The following is a 21983-nucleotide window of genomic DNA, read 5'->3' on the forward strand; positions in this document are numbered from 1 at the left end:
TCACGTCCATACCAATAAAAAATTGCGTCATGTGTTGAGCGCAGTGCGGCATAAAGATTTTCATCGTAAAATGGAATGTAAAGAAAAAAACTGTCAATTTTTTTACGAAAATCATAATATTTATCATATTTAATATTCATTAGTAAGGACATAAATACAATTGAAATAAGAAATAAACTTAAATCTAAATAAAACAAAATTTTTAAAGCATAAAAACTTACACAAAAATATCCAAACCACCGTAAGGAGTTGCTTCGTTTCAGAGCATTGTACTGAGTTACCTTACCGAATAGCTAGATAATATTTTATGCTGGCCGAGGTAAGTGCCAGCTCTACGGTCAAAATGACAATTATTTTGTCAAAATAAAAACTGTTCGTCTTTTTCTCCAAACCTGACGCACGTCGCAATTTTTTGTTAGTGTGCTCATAGCTTAACCTGCTACAACATGGTCCATATGTTTCTGGCGTGTTCAAAATATATAGAGCTGCGCAATGCATATAAATGCTATTCATTTCTTTGGGAACGTGGTTTGTAAGACTTAAATTATATTATTTTCTGCAGCGATGGCTACAAATGCTATGTGACTACATACTGTTACTAATAAATTAAATTTGACGGAACACAAATAACTTTATCGTCCCCATAATAGATAGGTAGGACTTATTGTACAATAAAATTCATGAGATACAAGCCCACTGACAGAAAAACAGACGGACGGACTGACTGATGAACGGACAGCGGACGTTTAGTAATAGGGTTCCGTTGGCACACTTTGGGTACGGATTTAAAAATTGAGATATCATACTTAATCAGTGCATTTAATACAGCGCTGATAAAGCGATTAGCTTTAATAGATACAATAAAATTCACGAGATACAACCCACTGACAGACAAACAGATGGACGAACTGACTGATGAACGGACAGCGGAGGTAGTAATAGTAGAGGCATTTAGTACAGCGCTGATAAAGGCAATTAGCTTTAATAGACTTGGTAGATTTTTTTCTATCGTCCACGTGGATTTAGATTTTTGAAAATTCCGTAGGAACTCTTTGATTTCTCGCTATAACAAGTACTTAGCCTATGTCATGTCCAGGTCTTTAATTATATCCGTGCCAAAAATCACGCCAATTAATGTTCTGTTGCGGCGTCATTGAATGACATACCGACAAACAAACACTTTCTCATTTATGTGTGTTTATAATATTAAAATGATAAACAGGCCTGACTTACTAGGTATCTACAGGCATTTGGGATTAGTAATCAATTATTACCAAGATTTGTCATCCAAGCTTAACAATCCATTAACGGCACAATAGTAACAGGTGCTTTAGATTAATCAAACGTCTAAGGTATGTACAAATTATGAGTAGTTATTTGTTCGAGATTAAGTGGATTGATTACCTCAAATGCTCTATGAGGCGTATAACCACTGATTATATTGATTTCTGCTGGCAATTAATATTACCTTTTGAAGGACATCTTGATACTACTGATATCATTGTTTTCAAAAATATAAAGCAAACATACATATTTTTTTTTTTTTTTTTTTTAATCTTTATTTATTTTAAAGAACTTATATACAATTTGTACATGTCAGTTCTATAGTACTTAAACCTAGATTAAACTAATTAACAATTGACTTAATCAAATTTTATATAACCTATTACTAATCTATATTCTATCTCTTAACTTGAAACATATTATATAGTACCTAATCTATTTTTCGTACTTTTTATATAAAGGTTAAATAGGATTTTAGCCGAAACAGAATCCGGTTCGGCCAAAATACTATTTATGAATCCAACTTCATAGCTTTTAATATTTAATAGTGACCAGGCATGTTCTCTCAACTCACTATTCTGAACACACTCCATTAACAAATGTTGCATATCTTCCAACTTATCACAAGACAAACAATTTGGTGAGTCTACTTTTTTCATCAAATATGCAAACTTTCTCAATGGAACGTGTCCAGAACGCAACCTCAAAGCAGCAACGATATACGGACGATTCAGTCGGGAATGAGTAAACCAGGGAATAATAGAAGGCAAGTTCTGAACAGTTTTATACCATATTCCTTTTTCAACCGATTTACTATCAAAATGATTTTTCCATAAAACAAAGCAAGATTTTTTAAACTTTGGTAATATTTCCGAAACAGACGGTGTAATCAATACATCAATGCCGTCTTCTATTGCACACTTAGCCAAATTATCCACATGCTCGTTCCCAACAAGACCAATGTGAGACGGGATCCATTGAATCTTTATGTTCGAACCTCTACATTGAAAGTCATTCAGCATTTTAAGAATAGAAAAAGCTATCACAACACCTCTGTGCCCAGAGGCGCATCGAGCTAAATGCTGAATGGCACTTCGACTATCGGTAAAAATAACTATTTTGCTTTCTTCAATTGTGCTAGTATATTTTAAAGCCTCCAAAATTCCTAACAGTTCTGCGGTCATTATTGAAACATTAGAATTTGTCTTAAACTTGCCATATCTATTATTTTTGCGATCAAAATATGCTGCTCCCGTACCCTGAACAGTTTTAGAACCATCCGTATAAAGCATGTGCCACCCTTTGTACCGAGCATTAAGTTCTTCTAAAATATTAATTTTAATAGCCGAGTCAAATTCTTTTTTAGATGTATTAACACTTAAAAGACTATCCTCTAAAACATTCTTTATTTTAATTTTAGTTGTCCAAACGTCTAAAGAGAAGATTTCAATAGGATTTGATGATGATACAGTTTCATTTTTTAATTCATTGTATACTTTAACAAGCAAAGGTATTTTTTTCCTGTTCCAATATGCACCCTGGCAGAGATAATGTAGTTCATCAAGCAATGACAAGGTTTGAGTATTACTGGTAGACTTTGCTTTCAAGCAATACTTAATACCAAGGTATCTTCTTCTTAGAAATAAAGGAGGAACACCAATTTCAGACTCCATCACATGTATTGGTGTACTTTTAATAAAACTACCCACTATTCTTAATGCTTGATTTTGGATTTTGTCAAATTTTGAAATGTTAACATGAGAACTATTATCGAACAAAAAGCTGCCAAAGTCGAGTCTACTTCTTACGATGGAAATGTACAAACGTCTTAAATGTTTGGGATGAATCCCCCAAGATGGCCCGGCTAATACTTTAAGAAGGTTCAAAAATTTCGCACTTTTCCCGCAAATTTCATTGATGTGTCTTCTCCATCGTAAGGAGCAATCGAGCCAAAATCCTAAATACTTAACACACTCGGTTCTTGTCAATTCTATATCACTTATAGTTAATACAATTTGTTGTCTTCTTAAACCTCTACTAAAAATTACAAAATTAGATTTACCTGCAGACACACTTAGACCAATATTTTCCAATAAAATAACAATAGTATTTAAAGCTGCTTGTATCTTACTAGCGCAGTCTAGAAGATTATAGCTACTTACATATATCACAAAATCATCTGCATATTGTGAGATACGTACAGATTGGACCTGTCTACATATATTTGCTGTAACAATATTGAAAAGTAAAGGGGATATAGGATCACCTTGTGCCAAACCTCTATTTGTCCATCTACAAATATACTTCTCAGCATCAGCACCGACTTCGATTTTTAAATGCCTCTCATTAAGAAACTTCCAAAAGTACATACATATTTTTCTACCTACACCAATCTCATCAAGGCTTGTTACTATTTTTTCAACTGTCACGTTATTATACGCATTCTCTACGTCCAAAAAACAAGCCAAAGTGGGATGATTATTTGTATAACCAATCTGTACTTCCGTCACAAGCCGGGCTACATTGTCCAAACAAGATTGAGACCTTCTAAACCCTGTAGTGTTAGGAGTCAAAATTTTATTGCTCTCCACGAACCACTCTATGCGTCTAGATAACATAGTGTGAAAGATTTTGCAAACACATGAGATCAACGAAATAGGTCTAAGCTTTAAACCATCTGCTTTAGGTATTGGTATTATTTTGATATCACGCCATTGGACTGGAATGTAGCCAGATGTATATATCATATTAAAAATTTCGAGAAGGTATAATTTAGCTATTTCTGGAATATTATAAATCATTGAATAAGTTATGTTGTCATCGCCAGGGGCGGTATCTTTGGTTTTGGTTAAGCAGTGGTACAATTCATCCAAAGTAAAAATAGATTCCATTAATGAATTTGATGACTCGAACGATGGGCATTTAGACGATACTGAGTCAGGGGAAAGACTACACAACAGTTGTTCATTTTTTTCGGACGAGAAGTAAACCTTAGAACGTTTGTATCCCTTGATCCACCTCATGCGATTGTACATTTCAGGAGCTGACGTCGTTTCATTTATTGAGCTACAAAAATTACACCAACTATTTGAACTAGCTTGTCGAATACGTTTTTTAACCTCCATAATTTTTCCTTCTAATGCAGTAAGATTTCCTGGGGTAGGGTTTTGCCTAAAGTGTTTTAACGCTAATCTGCGCTCAGCAATTGCTTTAGAAATAGATGGATTCCAGTATGGTTTTGGGCGAAATTTAGCTGAAGGATTAGTACAAATTTTTATGATGGGGATATTTTCATCAGCAGCTTTATTAATGCATTCTAGTAAATTATTATATCTCTGTTGTATACCATTATTATCATTATTATTTTGAAAGAAAGTATTCAAATAAAGTTCGACAGAATTACTGTAACCTTTCCAATCAGCTTTTTTAAAATTACGAAGTTTTGTACATCTATAATTATCGCAAAAGTTCATAGAATATTTTATGACTAAATGATCACTCCCCAAATTTTCGTTTGTAACTTTCCATTCAAAATTAATTGCGATATCTGACGAGACAAAAGTAACGTCAGGTGATGTTTGCTGAAGGTTATTATTCACTAATTTAACCCTGGTTGGACTATTGTCATTGATAGATATGTAACCGTTCTCCAAACAGGAATCAAATAATTGTGTACCTCTAGTATCAACTTTACACGACCAATTTGAATGATGGGCGTTAAAATCGCCAGCTATAATAGTTTTGTGAGAAAATCTAGAAAATAATTCATCCCAGTCTGCTTGAGTGGTACAAACGGTTGAAGGACAATATATTGATATTATATTAAGCAAATCTTTGACATTTAATATTTTAATATGTACTATTTCTATACCTGAATTTGAAATAGATATTGGGCATACTTCTACTTTAATAGATTTATGACTTATAATACAAACTCCACCATAACTATCATACCTATCCTTTCTACATATATTATAATCTTTAATACGCAATGCTGAATCTGGTTCTAGCCACGTTTCACTCAGAAGAGCTAAGTGTACCTTTTCCTGATATAATAAACACTCAAACTCGGCCACCTTAGGCTTAATACTTTGTGAATTCCACTGAACTATATTCAACACAAAATCTTTTAAATTACTCATTTTTAAATAGTGACACTACTTTCTTCAAAATATCTATCTTCTCGAAATATGTAAAAATAAATTTGTAAATAATTTCAAAAATAAACTCCGCAACTGCTACCATCTTTTCTTCTAATTTTCTATTTGACATAATAATTTCTTTCATTTTGTTTAAAAATAATGCAAGAGTAATTTTACCTTCATATATATTATTCTTACATTCTTTTGATGCTTCATTCTCTGTATGTTGTTTGGGTTGCTCTTCATTATCTTGTGAACTCTGCTTAAACCGATCTTCATTTGAGGGTCTTGTCTTTGACTGTTTCTTTTTCTTCTTTTTATTTTTAGACTTTATAGTATTAGCAACAGAACCTTCTTCGTTATTCATATTGTCATCTGTATCAGACTTTTCTGCGTGTACTGTTGCCTCAGTCAACAAAATATCTCGATAAGTCCTTTTCAAGAAATCTGTGCCTTTCATTGTATCATCATCTTGATCAGTACTTTCACACTCACTTTCACTCTTGTCATATTCACTCTTGTCATATTCTTCATTTCTATTTTTGCTATTCCGATGTATCTCAAGAGCTCTTCGGTAAGTACAATTCTCCAAAAGCATTATTCTTCTTATCATTTTTTCTTTTAGGAATATTGGACATGTCTTGTCATTTGCCATGTGATCATTCTTACAATTAACGCATTTATATTCTGTCGTTTCACAATTTTCATGATCTGAACAGCATTTTGGGCATACGATTTTTTTCATTGGACAGAGACGGGTTTGGTGACCAAACCGCCAGCATTTCGCGCATTGAGTTACAGGAAACATATATGCTTTCACTTCAAATCTGCAACCAAACCCATATACGTACGGAGGTAAAGTCTGACTTTTAAAAGATATTCTTACAGTCTCACTATCTATCCATTTTCCGTCTGATAAGCGCTTAAGTCTTTTCACAGCCAATATTTCATGGTCACACTGAAGATTCTCCATCAATTCTTTTTCCTCTTCATCTAAATCAATTTCTTTAATTATGCCATAAGACACATTTATTTCATCCACTAATTGCATCCTATACCCCATATCACTTAACTTCTTATTCTGAATTAATTTCTCTGCATGTTCTTTGCATCCGAACTGTATGAGTACTTTGAATGGACTCCTGAACTTTATTCTAAGAATATTAGTAATATTTTCTGCTCTTAAAAGCTTAGCAAAAGCTATTTGTTTTGGCAAAACTTCTTTAGATGTAATACTCACTTGATACTGCTCTTCTAAGTTACTATTATTCGACTTGTGAAAGTCACTATGTTTTGTGATGTTTCTAGCAAATCGTTTCGAACGTCTAGTACGCACAGTAATAAATCCATCATCTATGTCATTTTCCTCTATTACATCACTGTTCGGCCGTCTTCTTTTTTCTGTTCCTTTCGGCGTAATATTACCCTCCATATACTGTTCGCACTCCATATTTCCGATTACTTCCATACTTGAAATCACATTTAAACTATCGTCTTCCACTCTTGAACATGTTTGAACTTGTTCATCACCGCCTACGTTCTTTCCACAAAACGACATCAACCTATTATTCACTTGAGGGTACCTTGTATAAAAGAATAGGCAAACGGTAAATAAACAAACAAAACGAGCGCTACTGACAGCGTTCGGCGCGCGACGAAACATACATATTTAAACAGTTAAAGTCAACGTATTACGGACTTGTTATTTTGAACAAAAATTTTGCGAGCTGCAACTCGTTTTAGTAAAGGTGTGGTATACTTTTCGGAATTATTTTAACCCCTAGATAGTAAAAGTATAGAACTTGTACTTTGGAAGAAGGTACGCCTTTTTTAGTACACACCTAGAACATGCGTGTAGGGTGCCTGCTATTCATGGAATTAGCTCTCTGATAGAGCACTAACTGAAATTAGTTTCAAGGTAAGCTTACGTTTAATAAAATACCTATGAGTCAGCATTGTCATACGAAGTTAAAACCAACTTCTTTCTTAGCCGTGATAGCCTAGTGATGTTAAATTGCTTTAGACCGAAAATAGCCTCGATAGCTCAACGGTTGAGGAGCGAACTGAATTCCGAAAGGTTGGCGGTTCAAACCCCACCCATTGCACTATTGTCGTACCCACTCCTGGCACAAGCTTTACGCTTAATTGGAGGGGAAAGGGAAGTATTAGTCATGATTATCATGGCTAATATTCTTTATTAATTAAAAAAAAAGAGGTGCGTGTCCGGGATCGAACCTCGGATCCCCGACGTCTTAACCACGCTTAGCTAATCGTTATTAAACGTTATTTATCTTTTATTGTGCATTTCATCAGCTTCATGCTGCTTTTACTTTTATCATAATATGCGCCATCAAAAAATGTTTGTCTTTTTTGTGGGAAATAAAATAAAATTTTACAAGATCATAAATTGTGATCGGGCGTTTACAAGCACTCGGAAGTTATTTTTTCGGGATCCCGTTTGCAATTAACATCAAGTTAAATTAAGTATTAATTTTCTTTCTTATGAAACTTTATTATTATCTTCCTTAATTTTCGCCCAATTACTTAGTAATGAACTTGAAATACAATTACCATTTCATTAACTCCCACAATTTTTTTCCCAACTTTTTAATCATATAAAATTGGCCTTTGTTAACCATAATATTATTTAAAACTGTTTTTGTAAATTATGATCTTTCGGAAAGAATTTACTCTAACTTCTGTAAAAATTTATTCTAAAACAAATACCTGTTATTTTCGTAGAACCTGTTTTCCGAACAGATGATAGTCTAAATTAAACCAATGCTAAGCACTTCTAAACTTTAAAGTCTAAAGGAAGCCTTCTATGTGCTAGCATACCTACATACTTTCGTAATTATCACTTACCACCAGGTGAGATTGCAGTCAAGGGCTAACTTGTATCTAAATAAAATAAAATAAAATTAGAAGTTGAGACATTTTGTACGTGCTATCCCTACAATATTATACGATCCAACATGGCTAAATTCTTATATTAATATCTGAAATAAGAATAATCCTGAAAGTTTTTCGAAATAGCTTGAATTAAAACATCATTTCAGCCTTATGAGATTAGCGTTTTCGAATAGTACGATGGGCTGACTTAACTGTAATTACTATGCAGTGATTTACCAGTATACCAATGTGAAATAGACTTCTAGCATAACATTCATAAACAAATAAAGTAACACAACATGAAAAGTAAACAATAATATCAATGAATATTCAATAAGCGTAAATATCTTAATATTTGAATACATAATGGGTATGCCAGTTCATCGCCAGGAAGCAACTTAAACAAATTACTCTGGCAACCCTCCATAATTATTATTCAACCTTTATCCAGGGCAAATCGGGTAAATTTGTTCCGAAATTACTTTTATTAAAAGCATTTCTTTCCCTCTTTAGTGAAACCAAAGTGCTAGAGTAGACTAAATGGACTGGAAATTCCGTTTGAATAAATTACTCTTTGAATATGACTGTAAATAATTCCATAAAACGTGTGGGATTACGGTTGAGAATAAGGTTTTTCAAAGTAATGACGTACGGGCACTCAATTTTTTCTATTCTACTCTCTACTGATACTTTATTCATGTAAGATGCAGTTGAACATTGAACTTGCGCAGTGGGTGATATTTCGAACTACATTTGGCATCTGCTTCTGGTCTTAATAACGCGCAGTGGGTGATTTATCGATGTATGGCTAGAACAAACGTTATGACCAGAAGAGGTGAAATATAACAGTGAGCTCACCCACAGGTCGCGTCGCGTATCGCTGTTTCATTTCCTCGCAATCGAAGGAAAAAGTAGAGTGTTTAATTCGGTACTAGTACCTACCTATTCATACTCGATCAAAGTTGTGATCATGTACCTATTTGACGTGTTAAATTCAGATAATATGTATTTTTATAAATAATAATTAATATTCCTATTAGTTATAGTCGTCAAAAAGACCACCCCTGGTTGCCCCTGGACCAAAAGTGTCCATCAAGCTGGCAGCATTGCCCCGCTGAATGGCGATGGACAACCTTTGGACCAGGTAGGCCCCAGAGCGTGGATCGCAGCCTCTTTCTCTTAGACGACGGCCAAGTCGCGCACAAAGCCCCGCGCCTCCTCACCCCAGCAGCCCATCGTCTCCATCGGGTATTTTTATTGTGTTTTTGGTATACTAAATAAACTCTTATTTAAGTATTTTATTATTTTATATATTTGAAACCTATTATTGCTACTCCATAAAAAAGTATCTATTAAATAGAAGCGTACCTAGTCACATACAAAAGCTATGGTACAATAAAAACATTAAAACAAATCTGACTTCGAAGAGGGAGAGAAGTTTCCTTCTAAACTTTTCTATTATATTTTGTACCTGCTTAATGTTGTCGAAAGGAGTTTTAGTTAACTTTAAGACTTCCCGACAGTAAATTACTGTAATATTAAGTTTATATTACTTCGGCTGAATTCTCTTGGAATTGTTAAGTTGGTAAGTATATAGATATCGCTATCTAAATGGTCCAATAATGAATTGTTAAAGCAGTTGGCAAGATAGTATTTTAATAATAATTTATACTTTCATAAAACTTTGTACATTTAAATTTCTCATTAAGTTAATGTCCTTTGACATGATTTTAAATGTCAATATATTTTATTCAAGTGAAAACTTAGCACCTAGTTTACAGATCAAACCTTCAGTCTTGAAGACATAATAGTTGTTGCTCTTGTAAAGTCCACTTTCCCTCAATTTTCCGTCCACTTTGTTCAGTCTTACTACGACTACGAAAGACTAAATTTTTAAGTGAAACCCCCAAAATAACTAACTTTTTCTGATATTTGAACAGCATATTTCTACTGCAACACAAACTCTGCACACGATTTTTTTCTACATATACAAAAAATATAGTTTTACTGCACTAGTTAACTAACGTAGGCCGTATTTGAACTGCACCGTTGTTTCGCGAGTTATTTACATTTCACAGAAGGTTTATACGTGCACACTCATAATATCATATCCTCTGACAAGATTAAGTACAGAAATTAAAACCCGATTTTCGTACTTTTTATAGTCACACTAAAAGATACCCGCGACTTCATCCGCGTGGATGTAGGTTTTTGAAGATCCCATGGGAACTGTTTGGTTTTCCGGGATAAAAAGTTGACTATGTCAATAACATGGACGCAAGCTACCTCGGTATCTTTCATACAAATCAGTTGAGCGGATGGGTCTTTAGGATCCCGTGGGAACTCTTTGATTTTCCGAGATAAAAAGTAGCCTATGTCCGTCCCCGGGATACAAGTTGACTCTGTACCAAATTTCATCAGAATCGGTTAAACTGTTGGGCCGTGAAAAGGTAGCAGACAGACAGACAGACACACTTTCGCATTTATAATATTAGTGTGGATTTCTACAAACAAATGGAATCGTACACCATTCCATTTGTCAGGTTCTGATTCGAAAATGGACCCCCGGGAGGGTGAAAATAAATCGGTCGCAATCAGTATCATAGACTAATAAACAGTAAATAACTATAAACAATAAATAAATATTAATTGTAGAAAATTATTATCATACACAAATATTATAATAAATTGAAAACGGTTATTTTACAGAAAATAGGTAGCTTTTGTTACAGAAGCAATTACTTTTGTTATTAGCCTAGGTAGTCCTTTGTTTGGAGTTGACCCGCTTTTTACACAATGACCAGGTAATTTTCTGACACAACACTCCACTTTGCACCTTAATTTAGTTTGAAATGCCGCCGGTTCGCCCTGCGTCAAGTTTAAATTTAAAAAATTATAATGCTACCGGGACAGATTTCAAAATATTTTTTTATGGAACAACATAATCTTGTTTAACAAGTGTAAATTAAAAATTTATAACACCCCCGACGATCCAAAGTATTTGAGTTTTCCAAAACATAATTTTCAAATAAATAATTATGTATTTAGGCAACGTCCATCTTGACAGCTTGTCATTTGTCTATTGACATAATATTATGAACCTAACGGTTATCTAACCTTCTTTTCTACAAGAAAACTAGAAAAGAGCTGATAACTCTTAAACGGCTGAACCAATTTTTTTAGATTATAGCTAAGAACACTCTCGATCAAGCCACCTTTCAAACAAAAAAAAACTAAATTAAAATCGGTTCATTCGTTTAGGCGCTACGATGCCACAGACAGATACACAGATACACAGACACACAGATATACGCGTCAAACTTATAACACCCCTCTTTTTTGGTCGGGGGTTAAAAACGGTGCTGAACGTAAGTATACCTTTTATTAACCCCCGACCCAAAAAGAAGGGTTTTATAAGTTTGACGTGTGTATCTGTGTATCGGTGTATCTGTGTATCTGTGTATCCGTCTGTGGCATTGTAGCTCCTAAACTAATGAACCGATTTTAATTTAGTTTTTTTGTTTGAAAGGTGGCTTGATCGAGAGTGTTCTTAGCCATAATCCAAGAAAATCGGTTCAGCCGTTTGATAGTTATCAGCACTTTTCTAGTTATTACTGTAACCTTCACTTGTCGGGGGTGTTATAAATTTTTAATTTACACTTGTGGTAAGTTGCTATAGTATAAAACAAGTAAATAGTCTTCATCAACTTATATATTAACTGCCTCTTATTGATCATTCCGTCAGAATGAGAAGATTCTTAAGCCATAGTCCATTACGCTTATCAAGTGCACATTGGGAGATTTTACACATCTTTGAGAAAATTATGGACAACTCTCACGCATGCCCGTTTTCTCATGGTGTTTCCATTGTCATTTTTTTATTTAAACATTAGATTATAGCAAGTGATATTTAGTAGCTAAATGTACCGGGATGAGTCAATAACTCAGTAGGTAGGTATATTGGGATAATGTGAAGGCAAAATGGAAAGAAAGCATTGTAGAGGTAGCGACATTTCCCCCGTGGTATATTTTTCCACATTTAGATTATACAAAAAATGTATTTATCTAGGAAGCACCACTGCAAAATGAGAATTGGAATGACTGGGATAAAACTATCAATAACATTTTTTACAGCAGCTTAATATGTTTTAAATAATTTTACGATGTAAAATTGTTACTAGTGACAACAAGGGTTGACTTCATTTATATAGGGCACGAGTTTCATATACCGCAAAAAGTGGAACGACGTATGAAAGCATTTGTGCATATTGTTCACGCGCGTTAGCGAAGGCTTTACTGAACCTAACAGTCTCAGGGTGATATTTATAGAAAGTACTTTGACTTTGCTCAGATTTAAGATAGAGTTAAAACGAGACAGATTTATGTGAGAGATATACATCTGTCTTGTCTTAACTCTGTCTTAAGTCTAAGCAAAGTCAGTGTGCGCTCAATAGAATAGATCTCACCATCAATGTACATACTCGTACGTTCAGTGCAGTCCCTTCCACTCCCTTACTGGTCAGTATTAATAAATAATAATAATTAATTATAATCGTATGAGTTTTTGGATAATAATGCGTTGGGTTTCCAAAATATAGGGCTGTATATAGATACGACCCGAAGAGTACGATTTTGTCTTTGATAATAATAATATCGTTAAACTTTAACGATATTATTATTTTGATCGCGACGGTGACTAAAAGTGCGTCAGTTTTACGTTACATTGAAGAAAATTATAAGATTAAATTTGGAATTTAAAAGTTGGTTGCCCATATTATACTTACATCTAAGAACTTATGCACTATTAACTTGCCTACTTAATAATCTTATGATTTCTATGCCCATCAGTTACTGGCTTGGACGATATCGCTGATCCAACTTAATTGATTGGTTATTATGAAACTGGGTCACATCACCCTTAATAATACTTAAAGTATGTACCTAACCCTTTCTAAATCATCAACTTTTTATTAATAAAAAGCGATAAGGCAAAAGTTTTTCAAAAGTAGAAAACACTGGAAAGACGAACTCAATTTAAGTAATTAAAACTATTAACTTGTAAAAAGTAAACGTATTATAAAATGTTTTCCATCAAGAAGCGTTGTCAACAGCAAAAAGGTGGAATCGCCGCCACTTAAGAGGGGTCTCTCCGTCACTCGCTTCATACAAACGTAGTTCCAATTTCATTTGAATATTAAGCAGCCAAAGTCCATGAAATTTTGCAGACATATTCTAGAAACTAATATCTATGTCTGTGGTTTTCCAGATTTCTGTTAAAATATTCGGTTTCAAAGTTACGCGGTCTTAAAAATTCACATACAAATCTTTGAGCCCCTGTAATTTTAAAACTACATATTTTTAGAAAAATCTAAAACACCACAGACAGATATTAGTTTCTAGAATATGTCTGCAAAATTTCATGGACTTTGGTTGCTTAATATGCAAATGAAATTGGAACTACGATTGTATGTAGCGAGTGACGGAGAGAGCCCTGTTAACTGGCAAAGTTCCAGATTTTTTTGTGCGTTTTATTACTTCGTATTGTTAGCACGTTTCAAGAATACATAAAATATTGCCCTGCTATGAGTAATTATAATTCATTTTATATACTAGTACCTATACTCATATATTTATTATTTCTTTTGTATAAAGGAAACACAATGAAAGAGGAACATCCATTAATAAAATACCATGTCACTGTTTTTTTTAATTTTTGTCGCTAGTGTTTGTCTGTAGTTTCATCCACGTTATTACTATTTCTTAACAATCTTCTTATTTCGGAGGCGAATCCTCTAATTTATGACTTGATCACATATAGGTTTTTCAAGAATGGTCAGTCCTCTGTTAGTGGCCATTAAATGAAGGGAAGCGGACCTCACCTAGGTAAAATAACGTTTTCGAAAACGCCCTAAGTCATTACTCACAACACGCACTGTTCTCAAGACATTCAATTAAGTCTAATATTATTAGGTATGTCTGTCTCTATGCCTAAATCCTACTCATTCTGAGAGGAGACCCGTGCTCAGTAGTTTGCCGGCAAAGGATCGATCATGATGATGTCTGTACCTTATGTGTTCTAATAGTTTCGGCTTTAAACCTAATCTGCCAAGGACATCCGCCTTTACGTGTAAACTACGCAAATTACGCGATAACATAGGTAATCAATTTATTATTAAACATATTATTTAGTCATTCACTTTATAATCTAACCATACATGTGTTTAGATTGATTAAATTCCTAAGGTGTTTACAATTAGGTATAATATTATTCAGATAGATTAGCGAGATTGATTGCCTTAAATGTTCTCTGAAGCATAAAGGCTGATATAACGTGAAATTTGGCGAATTTCTTGATGGATAATGCGAGATTAGGTACCTAGTAACCGCATTTGCTACCTATACCTTACTCTCTGAAATACTCGAGCAAAATGGTTTTTCTCTCGCTTGGTTTATTTTAATGTTGATGTACATTTATACATATTTATGAGCTCAGAATTTTCTTCTCTTTCATTTAACATCCCACTCGACACAATAGCAAAATTTTTTTTTCACTTTTTTTAATAATTTTTTGATAAATTTTGTCATTTTTATTTTTTTTGTATAAGATGTATATTGAAGCCTATGCCACCCGGATCTTTACAACGAATCAATTGATGACACCTCATTCATCAAAATCGGCCCAGTAGTTTAGGCGCTACGATGGAACACACAGAATCTGCATACAAACATACATACATACATAGACTGCTAAAATTACAACCCTTCCTTTTAGCTTTGCTGCAGTCGGGAAAAATCTACGCAGTCTTGGATAAAATTACTACGTTCTTGTACTAATCCAGTCCATTTATTTTGTATCAATGTGTACACAATTTATTATTCTCTTCGGATTTACCTTTATTAATATTTCCACCCACATACATTTTATTTTAATTTAAAATGCCGCTGGGGAAAGGTTTCTGATCGCGAATAAGACGGCCTTTGTTCGCCTATTAACCTTTATTATCGTGGTGTATTTTTCGTATTTGCTTTGTGTATAATTAAGAGATCAAATGTTCTACAAAAAATAGGTAGGTGAAAGGGTTTTTATATTGTTTATTTAATAAAATAATTGCGAAACTAGTTTGCGTATACATTTTTGTCCATATTCTCTCTGTTTTATAATTTTTAAAAACCTATATCCACGGGAACGAATTCGCGGGTATCTTAGTTAGTTACTTATAACTGCAAAAGCGTAGGTATAGTTTGCTGGTTTGTCCTTCAATCACGCTGCTACAATGCACGGATTGACGTGATTTTTTCATAGGTATAGTAAATTGGAGACCTGAAAAGTGACTTTTGCTACTTTTTATTCTCGAAAATCAAAGTGTTCCCACAGAATTTTTAAAAACCTAAATCCACGCGACTGAAGTCGCGGGTATCAGTTATATTCTAAATAAACGTTTCGTTTCTTTATTTCTTTGAAAGTTAAGAGTTTTTTTAGGAATCCCTTTTTTTATATTTCCTGTATTTTGTTTATGTGGTTATCTATAAATATAATGCCACAGCTTATTTACAAAGTTTCAGCCAAGCGTTTTGATTGAAGGAGATTAACGAACTACCAGCTTATGCTACTATAGTCTGCTAAACCAAATTTTGTACCTACAACGTGCAGCATGCATCACCCACTCTATCACCACACAATATGTAGGAAATGCAAGTAAACAAAAGGCACCAATATCACGCAACACCATACACAGCCTCTGAAACACATTCTACGCACGTTTCTCTGAGATCAGACCATTCTCAAGAGATGTTGACTCTAAAAAGCGCAATTGAAGTTTAACAATAAACTTGTGTATCATGGACTTCAGCAATGTTATGCCAACATAATGCGAATTCAATTTCACTTCTAAACTTCCCTATTACATAACTTGCTGATTTACCTACCTTGCTTAATTCTGTCGACAGGAAGTTAATTTAAAAGCTAGAATCCATTAATTGTAATATAAAGTTAATTTTACTTAACAGAATAATTCTCCTTTATTACAATGGTAACCATCAGAGCTGTCGGAAAGTTAAATCTTGTTAATAGGCACTCAAGCACTATTTCAACTTAGTATGTTCTTTTTCTGTACCTTAAGATTGGTTTTGTATAATTATATTTCTGGGACTATATAAAAATGCACATTGAGGTTGATAAAATAAGCAAAAAATTTTGTTGCCAGCTCGTTAAATAGTTTAAAGGTTTTTATTGAATTTCCGGAATAATTCATTATCATAAGAAGTTTCTCGCCTTTTAACGAAGGATTCTTTCGCTGCCTTCTTTAATAAGTACTTTAGTTTATGCAACAAGCTCTGGAGAATTCCTTTTTTATTTCTTTCGAAGGGCTCGCCTGCAAGCGATTCTTTTCTTCTTTTTTGAAAATACTCACTGGCGTAGTTTACCGTGAACTCACAATAACTTTCATAATTACCCTTTTCCTATATTCGGGTATGACCCACTTTATACAACAACCAGGAAACTTTCGACACCGCTTTCAACTTCACACCTTTTGGACCGTCGCGCTTCGTCGCGTCGTCGGTCCAACTTCGAATTAAAAAATTGAATTCAGCTCGGTAGATTTCAATTTTTTATTTTGCAATGTAAAAATAGGGGCAAATTAAGCATACACCTGGACGGATTTTTTCTTCAGCATTTTTACGACACAGATACGACGCTCTCCAAATTTTTAATCCATACTTATTATTATAGATACAAAAGTGTTTCTATTTGTTTGTCTACTAGCTTTATATGGCCCATCCCTATAACCAATTTTGACGAAATTTTTTATTTTTATTTTTATTTTATTATTCAATTGTAATCAACAGCGTTATACAACATAATTATTATAATAAATCTAAGTTAAACTTAAGGCCACATGAGATTACCTTCTTAAAATTAATTGACAAGTATTTTAACAGAGTATACAATAATATAAAGAAAAACAATAAAAACAAAGAGATGTACAAAAATTAAAACTGTGTGTGTGTGTGTGTGTGCATGTTTAGTTGTTAACTATTTTTTTTTTTTTTTGCGAAGATGGAATTCCTTTTTTAATTTATTTTTTGTCAGGTGAAATAAGTCGAACTCAGCATACTGCTTATTATAAGTGCGTGCCACAAATTTTGTACAAAGATAGCTTGCATCCCGGGGACGGCTATACTATTTGTTCCGGAAAATCCCATAAGTTCCCATGGGGTTTATAAACATTTTGGACGTACGTGAGTTACAATTTAAAACATCTCTTTTTATGACAAAGCGAATTAAGCGAATTATATTTCGGACAAAACGTAATGTAAATAATCCCGAGTTTTGGGACACAAGAGACTTTTGGGCCTTTGAATATTTTTATAAATCTGTAGGTATTGGCTGAATGCTTTGTGATGCGTGACGTTTCAATTCAATTCATTCCCAAGGGACTGATATTATGTTTCTGCATTTCAAAAGTAAATTATATGTCCATCCTTAGACTTCAGGCTGTCTTGGTTCCCATGATTTTGCTGAAAAGTGAACAAACCAAAAACACAATCGTATTTATAAATGACTGAGAACGAAGCTTCCGAGACTTATTTAGGTACTTCACTTAAAAAGCACATGTCGCATAATTGCCTAAGTAGGTACTTAAAATTCTCAATTTACTAAAAAACCTATGCCTACAAGCCGAAAATTAAATTAAATCAAGATGTAAGAGTTGCTTTAGTATTTGCTCCCTCATGTATAGTTTCCTCTGTGTATTTTGTATTTGTAAATGTTTCTGTGTGCAATACAGAATTATCAATATAAATCATCAATCAAATTAAAAATTTATGCCGATAGATAAAATCAGAATTAGGTGTCAAAAATCTAATTCACTGTTCTGATTCTGTACGATGTCACGTCGATCAGCGGTATGGGTTTAATGAAACTACCACACTTATACGTCCCAAGTTTGACCGCTTCGGTCAGACTGCATCACCACTTATGACCAGGTGAAATCGCAGTCTAGTGCTGATATGTATCGGAAGAATAATTAATAAATTCTATAACCACTAGTGAATCAGTGGTAGTTTAGCTAAAAGTTCTGTTGTTTACGTAATTAATTCTGTAGTTAATTCATGTTAATATGAGAAACCCTTATGAAAATATACGAAATAGGTACGTTGAAATGAGACCCCTAATATAAATTAACGCAAAGTAAAACTAGCTCTGACAAAAGAAAAATGTGTACACATTTGTTCACTTCATCCGACACTACCAACGCCACTTTCATTATGCCAGGACATAGAGACGAGACTAATGCAAGATAATGTATGAATTACGCGCAGGAATAATGGCGTAATAACACACCCGCGACTGGCGGAATGAGGAAGTCCAGACGCATTATTTAGATTGATAATACTCTTGAGCCATATTAGAGTAAGAAGCAAAATTAATGTCGTCTCAAGTAGGTTTAAGAATATGACAGTACATTGACACGTTGACTTATTGTACTATGACGAGATAGGCCTACGACTTCGTCAGCGTGGACACAGGCGTGGATCTAGGACAACTAGGGTACACCTTCGCATTTATAATATTGGTATGGATTATTTTATCAGATGCTAATGATACCTAATAACTGAAACCAACGGTACGTAGCTGTAATGTCTTGATTAGGGCATAATATGTATAAGATGCATAAAGAAAAGGCCAAATTCAGATTTTCAAAGTCGGTCACTCACAAAAGCTGATTTAGGTTAAAGTTTGACAAAATACGTGTAGATACCTACCTACTTATCATTTAGAAAGTAGTTTTGTCAACATTTTTGGTAAATATGGCTTTAAAAAAGACTTGTCTGGGTAGGAGTAATAACTAATAACATTGTAGCTAATTATAACAAGGTACAACACAATCTCCAAACTAAAATCTACATCTAGTGCTATACGTTTCTGCAAGGAACATTTTAAAAGTGATAGAAATATATTATTAAAACCTGTTGGTTTAGTTAAATTTAAAAATTGTGTACAACAGAATAGCCAAATTTTATTTAATCTCTAAGAGTAGGTAGTAGGAGAGGTACGTACTCGTATTCGTACATAACAATCTACTATTTGTGTCGTTATTATTCTGTCACGTGTCTGTTGGTTTATTGTGACCTACATTTCAAATTGTGGTCCACCCAAAGTTCCAGGTCTCTAAGTTTTAAGGCTTATACGGCTGACTGTTACATAAGTAATGTTTGACAAAGAATTTATTGTAGAGTAGGATTTCACACTTATATTATAAAGGCGAATGTTTGTGTGTATGTGTGTGTATGTTTGTTACTCCTTCTCGCAAAAACCACGGACGGATTTGGCTGAAATTCAGAATGGAGATAGATAATACCCTGGATTAGCACATAGGCTACTTTTTATCCCGGAAAATGAAAGAGTTCCCACGGGATTTCAAAAAACCTAAATCCACGCGGACTAAGTCGCGGGCGTCAGCTAGTATTTCATATGTTTAAGTGTTTCATAGTTTATAATTTGTAATTAAAATTCCTATAGAAGTAAAACCACAAGAAAAAAGCTTGTTCTAAACAAAATACGTACCTACTCAGCGATTTAACAAAAGTCTTACCATAAATCAGTGCCTCCAATAAAGTGAAGAGTCAATTCGCGGCGATCATCAGCGCAAAGTGATTTATTTAACTGTTCTAATCTTGAGTCATTCTCAACCAACATAGATATAGAATATAATAGATAGAAAATATAGATATAGCAGTATGACCACGCGTAAAACCGCAGGAAAAAGCCTGTTCTAAACAAAATACCTACGCACTCAGCTATCTAACAAAAGCCTTACCATAAATCAGTGCCTCCGATAAAGTGAAGAGTCAATTCGCGGCGATCATCAGCGCAAAGTGATTTATTTAACTGTTCTAATCTTGAATCATTCTCAACCAACATAGATATAGAATATAATAGATAGAAAATATAGATATAGCAGTATGACCACGCGTAAAACCGCAGGAAAAAGCCTGTTCTAAACAAAATACCTACGCACTCAGCTATCTAACAAAAGCCTTACCATAAATCAGTGCCTCCGATAAAGTGAAGAGTCAATTCGCGGCGATCATCAGCGCAAAGTGATTTATTTAACTGCTCTAATCTTGAGTGATTCTCAATTCCTTACATTGACTAAATGACTTCTGCGTAAAAAACGTTGTGTTAATTCGAGTAAAGTACGCACTCAGCGGGCGAACGAAATCGTATTCATAAATCAAAGTGAAAGATCAATTTGGTAAGCAATTTGCGTAAAATTTTTGTCGATAATTTTCTTAATAGATTCAGAATAGTAGTGTTTATACTATCTATTGATTAGATCAAATAAAACGTGAATTAATTTAAAATAAATTTATTTTTACTTAAAAAATTACCACTCATAAATAAATAAAAATATTTTTATTTAATTAAACTTTTACAAGTACTTTTGAATCGTCAAATGTATTTACCATTGGTCCGGAATGCCTTTCCTACCGAGAAGAACCAGCAAGAATCTCGGCGGTTGCTCTTTATGATTATCATAAATACGAATTGAATGTGTTTGATTGTGGGTTTGTTGGTTTGTCCTTCAGTGCCGTCGCAACGGAGCAATGAATAAACATGGTTTTATACACGGGTGTAGATAAATACCTGGAGAATGACATAGGCTCTTTTTATCCCGGAAAATCAAAGAGTTCTTAAGAGATTTTCCTAACACTAAACCTAAATCCACATGGATGAAGTTTCATGCATCAGCCAGTTAACTGTTAATAAAGTGTTTTGCGAGCTATATTTTGGAGTTTGATTGTAGGTACGATATTCTGAATTAGCTTTGATATTAGGTTCCTTTGTCAAAACTCGTAAAATGCTGGGTAGCCGAATAACTTCCACTAATAAATTGAACAGTCACTTTGCCGCAACCATCAAAGAGATTGATTCGTGTTCCCGCTCTTATCTTGGATTGGTTTGTAGCTTTTATAATACCGTAATGACTTCTCTCTTTTTGATAACTTTATACTGTAACGGTGGTAATGGTTAAGACATTGGCCTCCTGTTCGGGGATCGGGGGTTCGATTCCGGACAAGCACCTTCTACTATTCAGAGTTATGTGAGAGAGGAAAACTGCATGCCTTAGAGTTCTCCATAAGGTTTGCAAAGGTGTGTGAAGTCTGCCAGTCTGTACTTGACCAGCAAGGGGAACTAAGGCCTAACCCTTCTCATTCTGAGAGGAGGCATGTGCTCAGTAGTGACCCGGCGATGAGTTGATGATAATACTCTAACGAGAGAAAAAATAGGCAGGTCGATAACAAAAATATAATCATGATCTTGATCATAAATCAAATAGCCGTAATAAAGAGAACAATCATTTCTCCCGGAACCATCAGTATTTTAGGTAATAATAAAGACGTTTTTCTCCTTGGTGACATTATTTTCTAGCTGAAGTATACTCATTTTGTGGCCGAACGAAATGTTATTCATATATCAAATAGCTATAATAAAGTGAGCAGTTTTTATGCGACTTTGTTACTTGAGCGATTGGCATATTTCTAACTTCTTTCATCTTTGGAAGTTTAATCATGCAGCCAACACCCAGTGGTCAAGATTATGGTACTAAATCACACATAAGGTTAATAGTCAATTGCCTGTGACGAATTGGGCATGGA

The 21983-nt window shown here is 34.0% G+C and overlaps 2 protein-coding genes and 1 long non-coding RNA gene across 3 annotated transcripts in view; 1 reads left to right on the forward strand and 2 right to left on the reverse strand.

The window, feature by feature from the left end:
• Window positions 1-21983, forward strand: part of LOC123872001 — a 71337-nt gene that overhangs the window by 22751 nt on the left and 26603 nt on the right. The window lies entirely within an intron of this gene.
• LOC123872006 lies at window positions 1083-10815 on the reverse strand. The gene is made up of 2 exons (XR_006797392.1): window positions 10786-10815; window positions 1083-1179 (listed from the first exon to the last, which is right to left on the reverse strand). It is a non-coding gene; the product is annotated as an uncharacterized LOC123872006 (long non-coding RNA).
• LOC123871999 lies at window positions 1534-7063 on the reverse strand. The gene is made up of 2 exons (XM_045916104.1): window positions 5425-7063; window positions 1534-2386 (listed from the first exon to the last, which is right to left on the reverse strand). Exons 1-2 carry the CDS (start codon window positions 6982-6984, stop codon window positions 2360-2362), a joined length of 1587 nt encoding a protein of 528 aa, XP_045772060.1. The 5' UTR covers window positions 6985-7063; the 3' UTR covers window positions 1534-2359.

This window comes from Maniola jurtina, chromosome 14 (genome assembly GCF_905333055.1).
Source record: "Maniola jurtina chromosome 14, ilManJurt1.1, whole genome shotgun sequence".
Lineage (NCBI taxonomy): Eukaryota > Metazoa > Arthropoda > Insecta > Lepidoptera > Nymphalidae > Maniola > Maniola jurtina.

Excerpts from the sequence above, each read along its gene's own strand:
- LOC123871999 (XM_045916104.1), bottom strand. The coding sequence starts at position 6,984 with ATGTCGTTTTGTGGAAAGAACGTAGGCGGTGATGAACAAGTTCAAACA. Across the intron at positions 2,387-5,424 it reads TAGTGTCACTATTTAAAAAT|ATAGTCGAAGTGCCATTCAG; the intron begins GAGTAATTTAAA and ends TTATTTTTACCG.